Source organism: Ostrea edulis, chromosome 4 (genome assembly GCF_947568905.1).
Source record: "Ostrea edulis chromosome 4, xbOstEdul1.1, whole genome shotgun sequence".
Classification (NCBI taxonomy): domain Eukaryota; kingdom Metazoa; phylum Mollusca; class Bivalvia; order Ostreida; family Ostreidae; genus Ostrea; species Ostrea edulis.
This window is the reverse complement of record NC_079167.1, coordinates 67606771-67626922: the sequence shown is the minus strand read 5'-3', so window position 1 is coordinate 67626922 and position 20152 is coordinate 67606771. Positions and strand designations below refer to the sequence as shown.

The 20152-nt window shown below is 34.6% G+C and overlaps 1 protein-coding gene and 1 long non-coding RNA gene across 2 annotated transcripts in view; both read right to left on the bottom strand.

Annotated features, from left to right (window-relative positions):
• Window positions 1-919: 919 nt before the first annotated feature.
• The window catches only part of LOC125669624 (F-box/LRR-repeat protein 4-like), a 28884-nt gene continuing 9651 nt past the window's right edge, over window positions 920-20152 (bottom strand). Inside the window, exons 4-6 of the mRNA XM_048904296.2 lie at window positions 19801-19974; window positions 17108-17216; window positions 920-4747 (exon numbers count right to left, since the gene is read on the bottom strand). Coding sequence (XP_048760253.2) covers window positions 4734-4747; window positions 17108-17216; window positions 19801-19974 — 297 coding nt within the window. The 3' untranslated portion in view covers window positions 920-4733. The remainder of the gene's footprint in view (window positions 4748-17107; window positions 17217-19800; window positions 19975-20152) is intronic.
• LOC130054284 (uncharacterized) lies at window positions 9728-12914 on the bottom strand. The gene is made up of 2 exons (XR_008802588.1): window positions 12794-12914; window positions 9728-11197 (listed from the first exon to the last, which is right to left on the bottom strand). It is a non-coding gene; the product is annotated as an uncharacterized LOC130054284 (long non-coding RNA).

Below are 20152 nucleotides of genomic sequence, written 5' to 3'. Positions count from 1 at the left end.
ATTGGAAAGGTCATGGTACAAGGTCAACACAGACCCATTGGAAAGGTCATGTTACAAGGTCAACACAGAACCATTGGAAAGGTCATGGTACAAGGTCAACACAGAACTATTGGAAAGGTCATGTTAGTAGGATTACTATGGAGCACCAAATTAATATAAACTCAAATAATTGAAGATTTCTTTACATTGTACTTCTTTGAAGACATCATCAATTCATTTGATGAGCACAATTCAATTGTGTGACTGGTCAACAGGGGATGCTTACTCCTACTAGGCACCTGATCACACCTTTGGCGTTTCCAAGGGTCCATGCCTACCCTACTTTTAATTTTGTATTTTTTATAGGAATTACGAGATTGATCACCGATTGCTCTCTCTAAAAATAATTATTACGCGCATCAACTGAATTAATGATATCATTAAGTCAATTGAATTGATGCACACTACAATTCAATTGAAGAGAGCAATAATTTAATTATTGCACATATTAATCGAATTGATGCATGCAATTATTGCTCTCTTCAACTGAATTGTTGATATCATCAATTCATTTGAAGAGAGCAACAATTCAATTATAGTGGTTATCAATTCAGCAGAATAATTAATGCTATCAATAATTCAATAAATGTGCACAATAATTCAGAATCGAAAATATCATTAATTATTTGAAGAGATCTTTAATTGAATAGCTGCACATGCGCATATCAAATGAATTAATATCTTCAAATAGTTACAATTATCTAACTTCAAATTGTTAATTTGGTGCTCTACAAGGATGCTTAGTGTGTCATTAGATAGGGACATCTAGTGTATAGTTCCCGTCTTCAGACTGTGAAACTTAGTGAATGCGTTCCCCAATATCATTCCGAATTCTCAGGCATATTCTATTTATACATGCAGAAAAGGCACGAAAACCAGGTTAGATATACAACTTTGATTTATTACACATTTGACAAATTAACATAATTATAAAATATGTATAGATAGAAAGCCAAAAAAAATATAAATTTTTTTTAAAAAAAATTCAAAATCAAATGGTCATTGACCGTCATGGAAAATATTTGCATCATTTTGATTGGATGATTAATTTGACCTTGTTTAAAATATAAATAGGTTGAGCAATAATCAGCAGCAGAGGGAGCCATCAACAGACAATTTTCTAAATATCAATATATCACAAGAGGCCTATGGGTCACAGTCCTCACCTGAGTCAACATGCTAATGCATAGATCAAAACTGAAATAGTAAAACTTAAAATCCCACTTATGACCCAGTGTTTTGAACAAAACTGGAATCTACACTATATAATAATGCTTACATAATAATTTGAGAAACGGTATTTGTGATTTCCTAATAAAAAATTCTACATTTTTTCTACATGAAACTTAAAAACCCCATCACGGTCCTGCTCTTGCCCCTGTTTGAATAATTTGGATTTCCATCACATATTTGACAAATTGAACACTCTTGTGATTCCTACGGCTTAAGTAAGCTAAACAAGCAAGAATTTGATTGATTGATGATAAAATACAAGATATTGCTGCTTTGCCTACGAGGTTTAGAGATGTAAATTAATAACCGTTAAAAAAAGACAAGGAAGTGTTTGTGAAACATTCTGCCTGTTGAGTTGAGAAAATATCCACATAAAAATAAGGAAAATATACAATCAGTGTATATAGGCTTTGAAATCTTTTTCAAAGGTTTTCTTGTAAAAGAATCATAAACACATACAAACACACTCGCCTATGATTTTATCCAAGTTTCAATACTTGTAACACCCATCCATTAGTTTAAGAGATCTTTTAGTAAAACAGAACTTAACTATGTGCTTTGGACAAATTGGAACGCTTTCTAAAGTTCATTTTGAGGCAAGCAAATGTGAAAGATATTAACCTGGAGATATGCACATGTTCACTTACTGTCTACAACTACAAACAAAAGTTAAAATTACTTGGACAGAGTGTAAAAAACACCACTAAACACCTATGACAAATACAATGGATACGTATAAAAAATGGAAACACCACTACACACCTATGACAAATACAATATGGATAAGTATAAAAGATGGACGACATTTTCTCGAACACATTGAAAAAGTTCTTTTCAATACATGTAAATTTTCATGCAAAATATAAATAAAAAAGGAAGTCATATTACAACAAATGATGCACATGCATGCACCGCGTACAACAGCAGCACAACTGAAACTTTCATAAGGATACTATAAATGTATCATAGTTAGCGTGTACGATATTCAACAGAAATTGATTTTACTACAAGTTAGTGTAAATTTGATTTAGCGCTTTCTAAATGTGCTATATAAAGATAAGTATATGTACGCAAGACATTTAGCGATGTATTTGATTAAGCGGGAGCTGCTTTCCGCGAAAGTCGCTAAATAGAATACACAACCAAATGTAATACATGTACAGTACATATCAGCACATAGAAACTGTATGTAATTTTGCGCTTTAGAAACGAATAAAATAATAATAATACCAATCTCTTTTAACACATCAATTTTCTTTTTATCGTAGCTCAGTAATCATCACTCCAAGAAGTAACAAAGGTTTTTAAGTTTATAATACTCGAGGGTTGTCTCAATAAATCATAGCATAAAACTAACAAACACAGGTTTTACCCAAATTCTAAGTACCGGGTAATATTCAAAACTTCAAAGAAGGCTAAATGCAGAAATTTTCAGGACAACATATATTGTCAAATAAAATTCGTAATGAAAAAATTACTGAGTATCTGCATACGGCACACAAAATGGAATGTAACGTCAGATATTGCATTTCATGACACATTTTACAAAAAATTTATGCAAGGCATGCTGTCCACCAGATCATGTTAAAAATATTGACACATACATCTCTACACACTCCATCAATAGTCTACTGTATCGTCATGGTTTCTACAACAGGAATCTAGGACTAATATTTATGACTAATCTACACACCACATCTTTCATAAATGTTATCATGTTTGGCTCATTTTCATTAGCAGTAATAATTTCAATGAGTCACTATGCAAATTAAAACTACATTAAAGGTTAGAGACTTCGTACTATAAGTATATGACGATGATGATGAAGTTGCACAGCAAATTCAGCAATTCATACAGTGTAGGTATTGTGTGTAAAGTCTGAAACAAACCACTTGTCTGCATTGCGGCACCTGTACATATTAATCGGGGGTGATGCTAAGCAAAGGTGCTGTAAAAGGCACATGACTAGTAAAATGCCAAAGAAAAGTTTAGACATAGGCACAAATAAAAATGCTACACTATATGAACCACACAAGTTATACAGTTATTAAACAATGTACACAAATATACAGCTTCATCAAAACCCAAACATCTTAGCTTCGAGACGATCTTGAGGAGTACAGTGATGATAATCTTCACATATGACAGGTTTGACAAAACAACAGTTTGAGGAACTAATTAACAAATTAATGTAAGCATACAGTTCTTTTTGAAATATGTTTTTGTGAAGTTATAATCAACATAATTATGATATCGAGTATATAGACTTTGCAAGTTGTTTCTTGTTCATATAATTAAAAAAACAAGATGTCTTTGTGAAACACAAATGCCCCCGATAATGGCCAATTCCAAGGATGGCCAAGGTCACAAGGACAAATATCTTGGTACCAGTAAAAAGATTTTGTCTCAAGAAATGCTCATGTGCAAGATGAAACCTCTAATATTTACCATTTAGAAAATATGACCAATGTAAATTTTTTTTAAAAGTAGGTCAAATGCCAAGGTCAATAGGTTTAGTACCCAAAGAAAGGTCTTGTCACAAGGAAAACTCATGTGAAATATCAAAGCTCTAGCACTCACTGTTCAAAAGTTATTGGCAAGGTTAAAGTTTTCAAAAAGTAGGTCAAACTCCAAGGTCAAGGTCACAGGGTCAAATATTTTGGTACCCACAGAAAGGTTTTGTCACCAGGAATACTCATGTGAAATATTAAAGCTCTAGCACTTACTGTTCAAAACTTATTTGCAAGGTTAAAGTTTTAAAAAAAATAGATCAAACTCCAAGGTCAAGGTCACAGGATCAAAAATGTTGGTACCCACGGAAAGGTCTTGTCACAAGGAATACTGATGTGAAATATCACAGCTCTAGCACTTACTGTTCAAAAGTTATCAACAAGGATAAAGTTTCAGACAGAATTACGAATGACAGACAGGACAAAAACAATATGCTCCCGATCTTTGATCTTGGGGGCATAAAAATTACATCATGAAATATGATAATATATTCATGTAAACAACAACCTTGGTATTCTGCTATATTTAAAAAAACAACCTTTGATAAATAAAGCATGATAAAAGCTTGGCCTTCGATTCAAATCTGCCAGGTAAAACAGGTACATTCCATTTTGATACACAAGTCGGTGAGATTATGGGAAAAGGCGCAATAGCTTTCTCATCAGATTATTGAACTGTACTAAAATGTATTGATTGACTCCAATGAATTGTAAATTGGAAGTTAGGTTTTTCATTTTATGAGTTGAATTTTTGGGCACCACAAAAAACTGTAGATGGATAATATAATAAGTTTCTAGTCCTGGAACGGCTACAATTTACTGAGTCAACCCTCAAATGTACTGAAACATGCTAAAGAAGTGACTTCTTAGCCTAGAGCCAGGTTCCATGTTTATTTCAGCTATTTTCCCATTTGTTGAGATCACATATCCATTCTATAGAAAAACTTCCATTCACAAATAGCTCCCTGAAAAAGTAAATTTGATACCTCATTATCAAGTAAATGCAGTCAGAATCTTGCTATCTAAATTTTTAAAATGAATCTTTGAAACTTAATGTATGTACAAGTACATATAGGCATATATCGGCTAGCTGCAATAATGTAGCCCTCTCAGATTTTTTTTCGGTTGGTATCCCGAAAACGTCGGAATAAAAATAAAGTCAGATAGGGCTACATTATTGCAGCTATATATTGGCATGTAGGCATACAGTATCAGGTAGTTGAAATTACAAGTAATCAACAATCATATTTAATCATAGATGATGAATAAAAATACTATTGCCTGAAAAAGGTTGGACGAGTTCCACCTCTTGGTCCATTGGACATTAAATCATTAAAGTTAAGTTATTCAGAATAGACAAGTTTTATTCAGTATAGACAAGTTTTAATCAGTATAGACAAGTTTTAATCAGTATAGACAAGTTTTATTTAGTATAGACAAATTTTCTTCAGTATATAGACAAGTTTTCTTCAGAATAGACAAGTTTTATTCAGTATAGACAGGTTTTATTCATAATAGACAAGTTTTATTCAGGATAGACAAATTTTATTCAGCATAGACATGCAAGTTTTCTTCAGAATAAACATGTTTTCTTCAGTATAGACAAGTTTTATTCAGTATAGACAAGTTTTATTCAGCATAGACAAGTTTTATTCAGAATAGACAAGTTTTATTCAGAATAGACAAATGTTATTCAGCATAGTCAAGTTTTATTCAGAAGAGACAGGATTTATCTAGCATAGACAAGTTTTCTTCAGAATAGACAAGTTTTATTCAGTATAGACAGGTTTTATTCAGCATAGACAAGTTTTCTTGTTCCTAAATACAGAAAAGAGCATCAGGAGGCCCATAAGCCTAATTATCATCCAGGACCAGCAATTTTCCTATCTGTGGTATATCACAAAAACCCACAAGACTAATCCATACTATTTCATGATAATGTTACAAAATTTGCTGCAATCTTTACTACAATCAATCCAAAAATAATAATGATTAAGAATGCCAATTAACGGACTCGAACTGATATTTCTATCATCTTTCATGGTGACCTTGAATTTTGCCATTTCACCTTAAGGTGTTCATTACACCAAAATTTTATTTATTGGCTCATTAAAATACCTCGCATGAAGTATAGCTTCACCATCTGAATAGTGATATAAAGTTTCAATTAATTCGTATGAATTTTTTGTGAGTTTTTCACGAATGATTTACAAGGCATTTTCTTTACAAATAAAAGACTTTAGAGGCTAAAGTTTGCTATGATTTGTTGTCACTGTTGGTTCCTTATTATTTACGTGCAGATGTGCAGGTATTGTCCACACTGGACTTTTGCGAGATGGGCTGACTTTTACAGTGAACGGCTGACTTTGACACGAGCATATAATACGGAAACCTTTTCGTGACATATCTGTATGAACCGATGCAATGTAGAGAAATGGTCAAGTTGTCCAAGCATTATAGAGCTGTTCCGGTTCATTTCGATACTCGTACTCTTTCTAAAATATGTAATGCAATTGGTCAGCATCCGTCGTTGTGCGCAAACACTTGACCATTCTTCTTCCTGATAACTTCCATTTATTTTATTTTCAAATTTGGTATGAAGCATCTTTTAAACAAGGGGGTATATAGTATAACTTTCAGGACTTCTGCACACCCGGGGCCTTAAGGATGGAGCAAAAATTGACCAATGTTAAAAAATCTAACTTACATCTGTAAGAAAAACTGAATATATAGATATGGTCATGTACAGCTGGAGGGCCTCTACCGAAATTGTAAATACCATGATATCCGGGGTAGACGGTCTGACTCTAGGGAGGGGCCAACCTAGGTAATAATTTAGAAATTCCCTACATACTGTCTGCTACACCCCCCCCCCCCCCCCTCAGGGAAGCTTCATCCCAAAGCTTAGCATGGGTCTTCTCTGATTTTTGGCACCTCTTCAGCAAAAGCATCTGCCGTTCACGACGACAACCGCCATCGTCCCAGGACAAAACCAAGTGCGTATATGGACACAAAGTCCCAGAGTTCCAAACATACTCTACCTGAAGCAAGCCTCTGGACAGCCAAACACCAGTCACTGCACTGTCACCATTCTGTAACGTGCAGCGGTTTGAACACACTCGTCTTTGCTTAACTTGTGTGATCAAGAGAAATCACCAACAAAGCTAGTTCAAGAGCGAGGCAGAAGTTCCCTATATACTGTCCAACAATTCGACATTGCATATACATATATTTAACGATACCATGCTTCCATAAACTGAGGTTTAAATATCCAAGTCAGCCGTTGACTGTGAAAGTCAGTTGTTCTCGCAAAAGTCCACTAGTGAGCCCCCATTCCAGGTATCTGGCTAGTTGCACGCATGGCAGATCTCACCTCAGATCTCCATTTTTTGCCGGTCATGAGGGTCGGCAGTAGAGAGCTTCCATCCTCTACGATCTTTTCTCCATCAGCTCTCTCCATGATAACATTGGTCGACCAACTCTACGCCTACCAAGAACTTGTACATTGAGAGCCGCACTTGACTGCACTGCTGAATCTGACAATGTGGCCATACCAGCGGAGTCTCCTTTCCCTTAAGACGAGTTTGAGCTCATCGAGACCAAGCCGCCCCAGCAATTCAATTGACCCTACAATGGCCATATCTTCTGGCTTGATGTTGCAGATCTCTCTGATCATCACCCTGTCAATGCGCTGTAGGCGATGGAAATTTGGCTTGGTCAGTGCCCAGGTCTCACTGGCATGGAGCACAGCGCTCCGTACGCAGGTGTTATACACTTGACTACGGGTCTTGTACGACAGATGGCATGATGTCAGAACCTGTAGCAGCTCCCTGAACTTCTTCAAAGCGGTCTTCACACGCGTAGTGGTTGTAAGGTCAAAGCCACCAGCTGTGGAAAGCATGTCTCCGAGGTAGTAGAAGGAACCGACATCTTTCTACGGCCTGCCTTCAAGAGGGCGAACCGTTCCCCTGCATCTTGAGCACCTAAAGTCAGGGTCCACAAACAGGCGCATGAGCCAACTGCATTTCTTGTGCACCCAGTGCTTGCAGCCATTGCCGAAAATACTACTGCTCCCTACACCTGTACGACAGACAGCACATGGGAAGCTGCCCGAGTCCTGAAGTAGGTCAAGACCCGTATCACAGATCATAATCTTGGTTATGCCTGCATTCACTCTCAGTCCTTTCTTTTCGATAGCTTCTTTCCAAGTCATGAGCCTCTTGACACATTTATCCAATGAGTCAGTAATGATAACCAGGTCCTCCGAGGGAACACCGAAATTCACGTGAAAGAGCCTCGAGTATGATGATGAAAAGCAGAGGGCTGAGAACTGACCCCTGATGGACTCTGACCATCACAGCAAACTCCTCACTGTAGCGATCACTAACACTTTGATTTGATTAATTAATTTTTGAATTAAACAAAAGGCCCACAGGCCTTATCGGTCACCTGAATACTAGTGAAAAAGTATCACTACTTCAATGGGCTATGAAATCTAGAAAAAATTCCCTGTTCTGAATATCTAAGCTAAATTCTAATGTTCAAAACATTGTAAAACAAGATGTGTTCTTAAAATTTCACTGCCTTCAAAAGTCAGAACCCCTACCCCAGGGATCATGAAATTTACAATTTTGGTAGAGGCCTTCCTGGTCTCCATCACCATGCATTTAGTTTTTCTTACATGTGTGCGGTTCTTGAGAAGAAGATTTATGAAAATTGGTCAATTTTGGGCAGTTTTTACCCCGTCCCTAAGGCCCCAGGGGCGCAGGAATCGTGAAATTTACAAGTTATATCCCCCTTGTTCCAGAGATGCTTCATACCAAATATGAAAAGAATTGGAATGAGTTATCAAGAAGTTAAAAATGTCTATTGTTCACACATTTAATATCTGATCATTTTGGCCCCACCCTAATACCAAATTCCCTACCCCTGGGATCATCAAAGGACTAAGACCATGTTTAGCTATATCGGCCCTGTGGTGTGTTAAAAAATAAAGCAGAATTAATTGAAATAAAATTGTTATCATTTGATAATATAATCTTTATACCATCGCGACGTGCCAAGATTTCCCCGCCAAAACGTCAGCTTGTGGAATTCTATACAAGACAAAACCGGTATCGGTCTGGTTTTCTGCAGAAATCTCCACTTTTTTCAAATTTAGTCATATAATTCATATAAAACACGACCTTCGATCCAGAAACTGACTGTAGTCTATCAAAATCTATCAATACAAATAAATTTTGCACGAACGATTTTTCGGATCGAAAGGTGTGCTGTTGATGAATATCAACTTTGAATTAAATCGAGAGCAATCCGGAATTATTTATTTTTGTGAGAGTTGTGGGTATTTTATTAATTATGTTGCTTTGAAAAATTAAAACAACATACTTATGTGGAGTCTACATCATTTCCATGCAGAATACACCCCTATGTGGTGTTTTTATCAAAAGCTATAGAATTTTGATGCGTAAACAAACGAATCTGCTGTCCGACAAATCGGACCTTCAATGCTATAGAACGTTTTTATTTAGACGACACCAACAGAATTAATAAGATCAAAATGAAAAGAATTTATAGAACATGCATTGATATAACTAAAACTATTGCCGATATATCGAAAGTATAACGTTAACTAGGGCAAGTAAAAATATAAAAGATTTTTAAGGGTGTGACGTCATAGATGTCGTGGCTTAGTGGTAGTGAGCCCGTCCTTCAATCGGGAGATCCGGGTTCAATTCCTACCCGTGTCAAAATTTTTTTTTTTTAAATCATACTGTTAACTACATTTTTCTTGGCGTTATTGAAAAATTAATTTCTTTCAAGACACTGAAGATGAAATTATACCTGAATACAAATAAAAATAACAATCACAGAACACCAAGGAAATATGCAAGGATTACAGATTACATTTTTAAAATTCATTGAAAAAAACCAAACCAAAATACTTTATTTTCGGACTTGATTTTATTTCAAAGAATGAACCAGCAAAAGATAATGGAAAGGAAAGTTTTTCCAATGCATCTAATGTACAGAAGAAAAGTCAGAAAAAATGTGAATCCATTAGCTATTCTGTCATTTCCTGCAGAGTAAGAACTTTCTTGTTGAAACCACCACATGCTATATTGTGTAGCAAGTGTAGACATGTGTGTCAGTAAATTCACATCCAACAAAATTGTCACAATCAATCTCGGCCACTTCCTGAGACAAAGTCTCTACAGAGAATTTCAATACCTCTCGACAGAACCAGGCCTGGGGTAATGGTAATTAAATGACAACCAGTTTCAATGTAATGGGGGTGTAATGGACCATTTTTGCATTACAAGTAATGGTAATGTAATGCATACTGTACTGTACATTATTTTTCATTACATTTACACTACTTCAAATATTTGATGATATTTCGAAGATTTAGAATAATTCATTTTATTAGTGATTGACTGAAGCATTTGAAACATTGATGACAATCAAATGCAATGAATAACTTAATAGATATGTTTCCTAACATTGCTGAATATTTTGTGTTCTTATGTTAATGTATAATTAAAAATCATAATACAGAAATAATTTTTCTGCCATTTCTTTAATATCTGACAGTATGTTATGTAAATGTGTAATGTAAATTCACTCTCAAGTAATGTAATACATTATATTTCAAAATAGGAGTAATGGTAATGTGAAATTTTCTAGGTAATGTAAGGCGTTACATTGCTATGTAATTGACCTCAAGCCTGGATAGAACACCTTCTCATGCATATATGCAAGTGCCTTGGACCCAACTTGTCATTTCCTCTTTTGCAAGATTTTCAGCATTTCTTCATAGAGATCATAATTCCAACTGCAAGGTGTCCAAGATGATGAATTCAGACCTGACCAGTGTTTTTGACAATTTGATAACTTTTGACTCTACACTTTTCATCATTCAAAAAGTACATTATGACATTCATAATTCAACCTGCAGATTTTCATTTGAATCATCAAATATGAATTCTTCCAAATAATAACCCAACCCCCCCAAAAAAAAAACCCACTTTAAAAACCTCCACAGGTATATTTCAAATGACATAGAAGTGCCATGGGTTAATAAGGGTTAAACTTTAGAGTCGACATGTTTCTTCCAAGCAATATAGTCTTGTTTGGATCCAGTTTTTCCAGTTCTGATATAACTGCCTGATACTGTACAATGTAGGTGTCAATCTGGTCCCCCTATTGTGGGAATCTGTTTCCACATAACTGCTGTATAATCTGGTACCTTGCTATTGGCAGGCACAACAAGGAAGCTATTCCTTCAGTGATGTCCAACACTTATCCGCATGTGTCACTGATGCCACTATCATTGATGAGTAGGAATATGGATTCTTGTCAATCTGATTCATGTCACCCTTGCCATCAATTTTTGCTGTACATATTATATCATCCTGAAATTCAAATTACTCCAGTATTATATCATTATCAAAACTATATCATAAATGAAAGGTGAAGATAACAAACAGTGATCAATCTCATAACTCCTACAAGCAATACAAAATAGATAGTTGGGCAAACACGAACCCCTGTATTATAATATTCATATAAAAGTTGTACTTTCATGCCCTCATGTATTTTCATTGATACAGAATTCAGAAAAATTACATTTATGTATTCGGTGGGAGATTGACATGTCTCCAACTAAACAATAGAGGACAGTTTAGTTACATGTACATTTCTGCATAAATAATTATATACACAAACATTTCATTTGAATTTGATTCCCCATCTAATAATTTTTGTTGTAGCTAATGTTGATATATTACATGTATCTTACTTCACAATTATCAGCAAATTCACAAAATATTTTTATCTTTCATGCTCTTTCTTGTGGTAGATGTATGGAAAAATTTAATATTCAATAATATAAAGGAGATAAGCTAACAAAAAAATATATGCTTAAATCATGGTAGTACCCATGAAATTCAACATTCTCTGAGTGATTCTATATCTAATCCCAATGCAGGCATGTAAGTTGTAAGTGTAATTGTTGAAATTAAGTTTGACATGTTTACAATTTATCTTGAAATAAGGCATATTTAAATTATAAAACCAAACTGTTCTTATGATTTTCCTGGCTTAATGGTGCTTTTAAGTATTTAAAAATTATTGAATGTAAAAATCATTCCGACTTTTCTAATCCATGTTTCTGCGTAAGGCCAAAAAATATATATATGTTAATTGGTTTCCACTTTCCCGACTACCCTAATTAAAACTTTCTGTTGACCCTAACACAATTTTTTCTATTCTCACAGATTTTGCAAATGTCATCACTACAACAAGAATATATTTATTGACTAATATGAAGTTATTTATTATGCACTAATACCAGACAGATTCCAAACCACAGAAACAGTTTTTGTTTACAGTAAATTGAAGAAATGTATCGATTCATCATATAACTTTTATTTGATTACTAAATAATCACTAAGTTAAGTTTAAACATAGTAGAATACTCATTCGAAAATTATTCAACCTATAACCCCCCACAGGCCTACATGTTACCCCAGAGACATATACCATTATGGAAATATACATCTATATACAATTATATGTCTCTTTAACCTATACAAATACTTTTTAGACCATTCAATGATACATGGAAAGTTCAAAGTGTAAAGTGAGTCAAACATCATGTAAGGAAATTCAAATAGACCCGAGAAGGTCATGCACTTGGAATTGAAAATGGCATGATCGTGAAACAGCTGATTTTTCTGATCAGCTGATATACATACAATTTTAAATCTTAACAATATATAATTATAATAGATAAACAATAAATATATGTTGACAACAGTTAACAGATTTGTTGTGGGATTTCCAACAGCCCAATGCGTGAATATTATGTGTTTGTCAACACACCACAGGCGCACCATACTATTCGTTCCATGCGACTTGTTTATTATTTTTAAGAGCAATTGGTACACCTATTTGGTTATACAGTTTAACGAGTAGAGGTGAAGTATATTCATATTTCTAAAACTTACGTTGAAATGCGATGAGTACATCCTCTGCAACTTCCACGAACAGCACAAACAGGCTAACGGCGCGACGTGTGAAAATGGCCGAATGAAGGCAGGATTGAAAAATATGGTGTGCCATTCGGGCTATAAGTAAAATAACCTTATTGCGTATTTTGAAAGAAAATTTCTTTTTCAAGATCTTATTATATATTAAACAGCTCATTGCATAATTATGTTTTACAATACGTTACCACTTCTAATAATATATAGCGACGTTGTATGACGCAATCTTACAAAGTAGAGCAAATTATAGGATTTATACTAGTAATGTAAACCTAAAAATACTGTTCTTTCACGAACTCTACATATAAAAACCAGTACATTAAAGGAAAAGAACATGTTAGAGAATATTTCTAACAAAAAATTATTCACTTTGGACGTTAGGCCGAATTTTGATAAACATGGTCTTAGTCCTTTATAATTTTGGTAAAGGACTACCTGCTTTTTCTAAATATCTATTTAGTTTCAATATAGTATCAACAGCACTTTACACATAAACACTATATACCAAGTTTGGCCCCACCCTGGGGTCAGAACCCCTACCCCGGGGATCATGAAATTTACAATTTTGGTAGAGGCCTTCCTGCTCTCCATCACCATGCATTTAGTTTTTCTTACACGTGTGGTTCTTGAGAAGAAGATTTTTGAAAATTTGTCAATTTTGGGCAGTTTTTACCCCGCCCCTAAGGCCCCAGGGGTGCTGGAGACCTGAAATTTAAAATTGATGTCCCCCTTGTCCCAAAGATACTTCATACCAAATATGAAAAAAATTGGACTGGTAGTTATCAAGAAGAAGTTAAAAATGTTCAATTGTTAACGCATGACGGACGGCAGACGACGACGGACAACCTTAGAACATTTACAGGAGTTTATTAGACATTCATATCATGCATCGAATCAAAACAAAGTTTCGATTTGAAAATCTCTTATTTGCAAACAAAACACTTCTTTATCTTTCTGGGAAAAAAATTAAAATAAATTGATAGCTTGTTTCACTCTTTTGATGGTGAAATAATGCTTCATACAAGGTGCTTAAATGAGCAATCAAATAAAATCTAAGTATAATGAGCCACCTTAATCCAAGGTCAGGCCACATCGCCTCATCAAAAAGAAACTTTTGCACCATGAATGAATTTCTACTATTCATCCATTACAAAGTTATGTCCAAGAGACCTATTTTCACTTGTGGCCTTGACCTTACCTACATGACCTTTATCCAAATGTCTTTAGGAAATTAAGTGCAAAGCATACTGTCTGATGTCTTTTATAACCATTAAAGTTTTTGGCCTGAAACATAAAAATCTAACAGTTTCTACATGTGACCTTGACTGTGAACAAATAACCTTTGTTCAGAATCATAACACCTAAAACAAGAGTACCACCAACAGTACATAATATGCCCGTGAACAGCTAATATTGGGTGTTTTTTCTAACACCATGATTTGTAGAACTTGGCTTCAAGTAGCATCAGCAATCATCAGGGTGTGACATGCTTTCTTTGCATCGTAGAAAACAGCCAAATCATGTACTCTCTATGTAATATTTTCACTTGGCATAAGATCTCTATGTACCAAGTTTGATGGTCCTTGCCCCAACGAATCGGTCTACATCCTGCTACTATGACCTTGACCTATGGCGTTAAGAAACAAAAAGCATCCTTCACTTGGCATCAAGTGTATGTGTACAAAGTTTGACAGTCCTAACCCCAACAGTTTGGTTTGTATACTGCCTACAAAGTTTTCCTACTAAGTGATCCTGTGACCTTGACAAATGATAGGCATCTTCCTCTCATTATGGTGATCAAATGTACCAACTAGCAATATCTTGGAGCTTACGGTTCGGTTTGTATCCTGCCTACAAGGTCTTCCTACTGCGATACTCTCAGTATTTTTTTTAACTTTTTGAGTTGCAAGGGTCATGGTTCTATGGCTGAATTCTGGGAGTCAAAAGTTTTTTTTGAGAGTCACACTTTTTTAAAAAGAAATATTAATTCAAAACATTTGATTTTGATCTACACTGTTTAGGGTATACTACAGTAGTGTTTTGTTCATAAAATGAATAAATATTGGTTCAATGCATGTGAAATGAATAACTTCGTAATTTTATTAATTTACTTTGAAGTTTCTATATGTTACATGTCATCATACGATATGTCTCTTTGTCACACTTATAAATCATCATGTATATCTGATCAATGTTAGAAGGTATAGCCTTTATATAATACAGACTTTTTTTTGCGCATTTATGATTTACATCGAGTCACAGGAGTGGGCAGTTTTTCGTGAGCACTCGCGAAGCTCAGTAGTGGTTGTTTACATTGTAGACCTTCACTGATGAAACTGCTGACTCCTGTGATCATGACCATATGCATATTGATCATCTACAGGATTGTTTTCTCGATTTGTCGGTTAACGTTTTATTTGTTGCAGTGTAAATCTAAAATTGATCAACGTCGCCATGTTGAAACACAACTAAACACTGGTTCTCTGCCTTTCATCTTATGTACTTCCAGGAATGAACATTGAGCCCAATTGCAAAATGTGAACTCCCCCCCCCCCCCCCCCCCCCCCCCCCCCCCCCCCCCGCATCATAGTGACCCTTTAGGTTATGTTTTTGGGGGTAAAAAATATTTTTTATGTGTAAATTACACAGAAATTTGCGTTAACAGAAACACTGTACTACATTCGTTTGACCTTTAACCTTGAAAAACAATACGCATCTTCTTCTCATCATGGTGATCAAATATACCAAGTTGTAATATCCTGGGGCGTGTTTTACAAAAGAACTTACGACTTACGACAAACTTTATATACTGGAATTTTCCAGTTTATTGTAAAGTCATTCACTCCAAATGCAAACTATTTTTTTTTAAATGTTGAAAATTAAGCCTCGGAAAAGTTTTACGTAATTCACTTTAAGTTATAACTGTGTAATACAATTTAAGACTTGCGACTTTGCCGTAAGTTGTTTTGTAAAACGGGACCCTGGACCTTACGGTTCGGTTTCTATACTGCCTACAAGGTTTTCCAACTAAGTAAGACTGCGACCTTGACCTTTGACCTCTAACCTTGAAAAACAATAGGCATCTTCCTCTTATCATGGTGATCAAATGTACCAAGTTGCAATCTTCTGGAGCTTACTGTTTGGTTTGTATCCTGCCAACAAGGTTTTCCTACTAAGTAATATTACGGCCTTGACCTTTGACTTCTGACCTTAAAAACCTATATGCATCTTCCTCTCATCATGATCAAATATACTAAGTTGTAATATCCTGAAGCTTATGGTTTGGTTTGTATCCTGCCTACAAGGGTTCCCTACTAGGTTTTCCAACTAAGTGATACTACGACCTTGACCTTTGACTTCTGATCTTGAAAAAAACAATAGGCATCTTCCTCTCATCATGGTGATCAAATGTACCCAGTTGTAAAATAGAGCTTACAGTTCGGTCTGTATCCTGCCCACAAAGTCCGAACGGACAGAGCCTTTATAGGATTAAACATTCTTTTTGAAGAATTTATCGATGTGTAAACTCTGGACATTTTACTCACAAACTGAATAAAAGTGCAAAGCACTTTTATGTCAAGTTTGTGAGTAAAATGTCCAGAGTTTACACATCGATAAATTCTTCAAAAAGAATGTTTGATTCATATAATTCCAATTCGTTCCCTGCATTATCAACTTCAATAATTTGAATACTTTCCCCGCACTATGTTGTTTGTTTTTAAGCGCGTATGTATACATAGCGTTTTTGGATTTATCGATGTGTAAATTCTCGTTTAGATTTATCTTTGTCCAATCAAAACAATTGTAATAAATAACATCGGAATTATACCATAATATGTCCTATCTTTGATGGGCGTATAAAAATCATTAATGACCGTTGCCAAATAAAATTGGTGCAGAATCGTGACACATTATTTGATAATCAGCAACTTTTGTTCTTCTAAGGTATGAACCAAAATGCTGATTTTATACAAGACTTTTAAAACCCAGCACTGCAGCATCAACTTATTTGTTAGTATCCTGTCTCCTTCTGAAAACTGATTATCTGCAGAACATGCTCTCGCATATCAAATCATTTGAGAGATATAAACACCATATGCATGTAGTTTTGCCAACCTCAGCCCCCTGGAGGCCAGGGACCATGAAATTCACAGGTTTTGTTGCCCTATCAATTTGGTAATAGTAGTTCTTGGGAAAAATTTGAAAATGTTCAAGTGTTAACTTATGCCAACAGACAGATAGCAATACGTAAACTGAGTAAGCCTCTCTACCCACCTGGATTTGCTACTGTTCCTACTAATTCCACGGCATCAATTTCCACCCATGTCGCAGCAACTGTGCAATCAATTTCCACTCTCAGGGTGTCCATTGGAATATTTGTCTCCTACAGGCAGTTTTGGATGAAGTGAATAAGAGATTGTTGTTAATGATTTTCATAAAGAAATATGTTAACTACCAATCATCCTCCCTTTCTCTCTCTTTCTCTCTCTCTCACATTTCATAGAAATGTTGAGTACCAAGCATCCTCTCTCTCTCTCTCTCTCTCTCTCTCTCTCTCTCTCACACACACACACACACACACTTCATTGTATGTTAGGGGTGGGGCAATATATTGATATACATCTATAGAGACCAATACATAAGTTGTAATTATTATTGTCAACACAAAAGTCACAATATTATGCAGCACCAAATTAACATAAACTACAATAATTGAAGATGTTTTTAATTGTTTAAAGATGTCATCAATTCATTTGATGTGCGCGACAATTCAATTAAAGATCTCTTAAAATAATGATATCTTCAATTCCGAATTATTGTGTGCATTAATTCAATTGATATGCACATCAATTCAATTGATGAGAGTAATAATGTGATTATTAATTTGATGCAAGAATCAATTCAATTATTGTGCACTTATTAAAGATTAAAGATAGTTATTAAAGATATCTTCAATATTTTGAGATTATGTTAATTTGGCACTCAATACAATATTAGTATTAAATAATACATGTACAAGGTATCTCAAATGAAGCCCACAGGGCCACAATTTTTGAAATTTACAAATGTATTACATGTACATGTATAGTCAAGAACCATTTTCAGTGATTACAGACAAGACTTGGCAGATATAACCTATGTTTGAAACCTGAGTCCACTTATTCATACATTGATACTCTTAATTTGGGGAAACATTTTCTTTAAAACTTGGAACTCCTATTGTAGCCCTGTCTTCACTTTAGGGTGTAATAGTTTGAACAAACTTAACTGTTTGCTCATTAATTTGACTAACTGTATACATGTAGTTTAACAAACTTAACTGTTTGCTCATTAATTTGACTAACTGTATACATGTGGTTTTGTGAATCTTTCCAAGCAGGTTATGCAAATTTTTTCTGCAATGATTGCTACCTTCATCACCCAATGAAACAACAAAGAAAGACATTTTATTGTTTATATTTTTATGTATTATTTAAAAATACAAACTAGAATGAAGATCTAAAATATCATATGGTTCACCCATTTGTTACGTTAAATGGAACAGCCAATGCACCTTTTGACCTTGATGACACTCCATATTTGGTAATGATTTTGCAGACAGGTGGTACTAGAAAACCAGATCAAACTAGTTTGCAACAAACATGTATTTATTGCATGATGAAAGCAATGTCAATTTCAAAAGAAATATAAGAGAAAAGATTCAGTGAATGTAAATATTGCAATATAAAACCCAATCCAAACCCTGCTCCGGACACCGCATGACAATACTTGCGCTCACTCTGACAAACTGCAGAATGGTGGTTCTTCAGAAGAAGATTTATATAAATCATTTTGGCCATCCCTTGACCATGAGAATTACACTTGGAAGTATCCATTTAAGACTTCTTTTAACACTTTACTCTAGTAATTTCTCTCTACAGCTATTTTGAAATGGAAGTTTTCTACAAAATAGGTCAGAATGCCATGCTGTCTAACCATACAAAATGCACATATAATTATAAATGCAATAATTTTTGTCAAAGATCAAAGGAAAAATTATTTAGTCATTAAGGGGGAATGCTAAACCAGAGAAATTTTATGTGGATGAAAAGTGGAGAATATGTACCACAAAATTTTGAAATTGACATTGAAAACTTTTAAATGGACTTTATTTAGTCAAAAAATGTAGTTTTAGTAGAAAGTCATCTGGAAAAAAAAACCTCTGGTGAATATGAACCAGTGATCTACAGTTCAGCAGTCGACGTGCTAACTTACTGAGCTACTCAGATATAGGCATTTAAATCGAAAAGGAATAGGTAAATATTGATAATTTTCATCCATGTTTTAAAACGAAGTCAGCCATTATGACGATGTAGTATACCTTCTTAAGATTAAATCTTTTGAAAACAAATGCTCAAAATTATGTTTCTATAAAAATATTTTTAAATCATATTTCAAAAATTCAAAGCATTTACATATTTTATTTGAAATGAATTTTTAACTGACAACTATACTCTCCCTTATCGCATGCCTACATCATGCAGACTATCATTGAAATCCCTGGACAACATCAATGCTAACTACGTGAGAAGATGCAGTAATGCTTTCTGTAAATCTTTTATAAGACTGTATGAGTGCTACCTCTCAGACTCCGTTTAATTAAAAAATAAATTTCATATTTAAAAATACATCAGGGCTTGAACTGCAGCACTTTACGGCAGAATACTTCCTAGCGCATCACGAAAAGTATGCTGGTGTGTAGCATTGCTGTTCATGCCCTAATGGATTTTCAAAAGTGAAGTTATATTTTTTATTTATATAATATACATTTTACTTTCATATCTTCTGGAAAAATTTCCAGCCTATAAAATAGTCATACTACATACAAACATTGTTCACATTATGAGGAAATGACTATCATTTCAGTTGGTAAAGTTATCACAGTTAAAAACATTTGAAACGTAAACATTCACATAGAAACTACTAACCTTTAGAGGTACTTTGAATATGCGGCTTTCTTTAATAAGTTCTATTTTGTCTGTCTCATACAAAGTAAACCAGGTTCCACTGTCAGTCTTGCCTTGTACTTTCTTTGTGCCTCCCGCATGATATGTTTCATATACATTGATTTCTTGGGGGTACACCTTCTGTTCATACTTCAGCTGGAAATGACTTAACAGTTACAAATGCAAACTAAACACGAAACCTTAAAAAGATTGTGTAAAATATATGAATCCAAAGGCATCAGTGCCGGGGCCTCATCCTATTTCGCTTCAAATGCAAAAACAAAGGGGAGACAGAGAGATTGTATTCCATATCTAATCATTACCAGTAAAACTA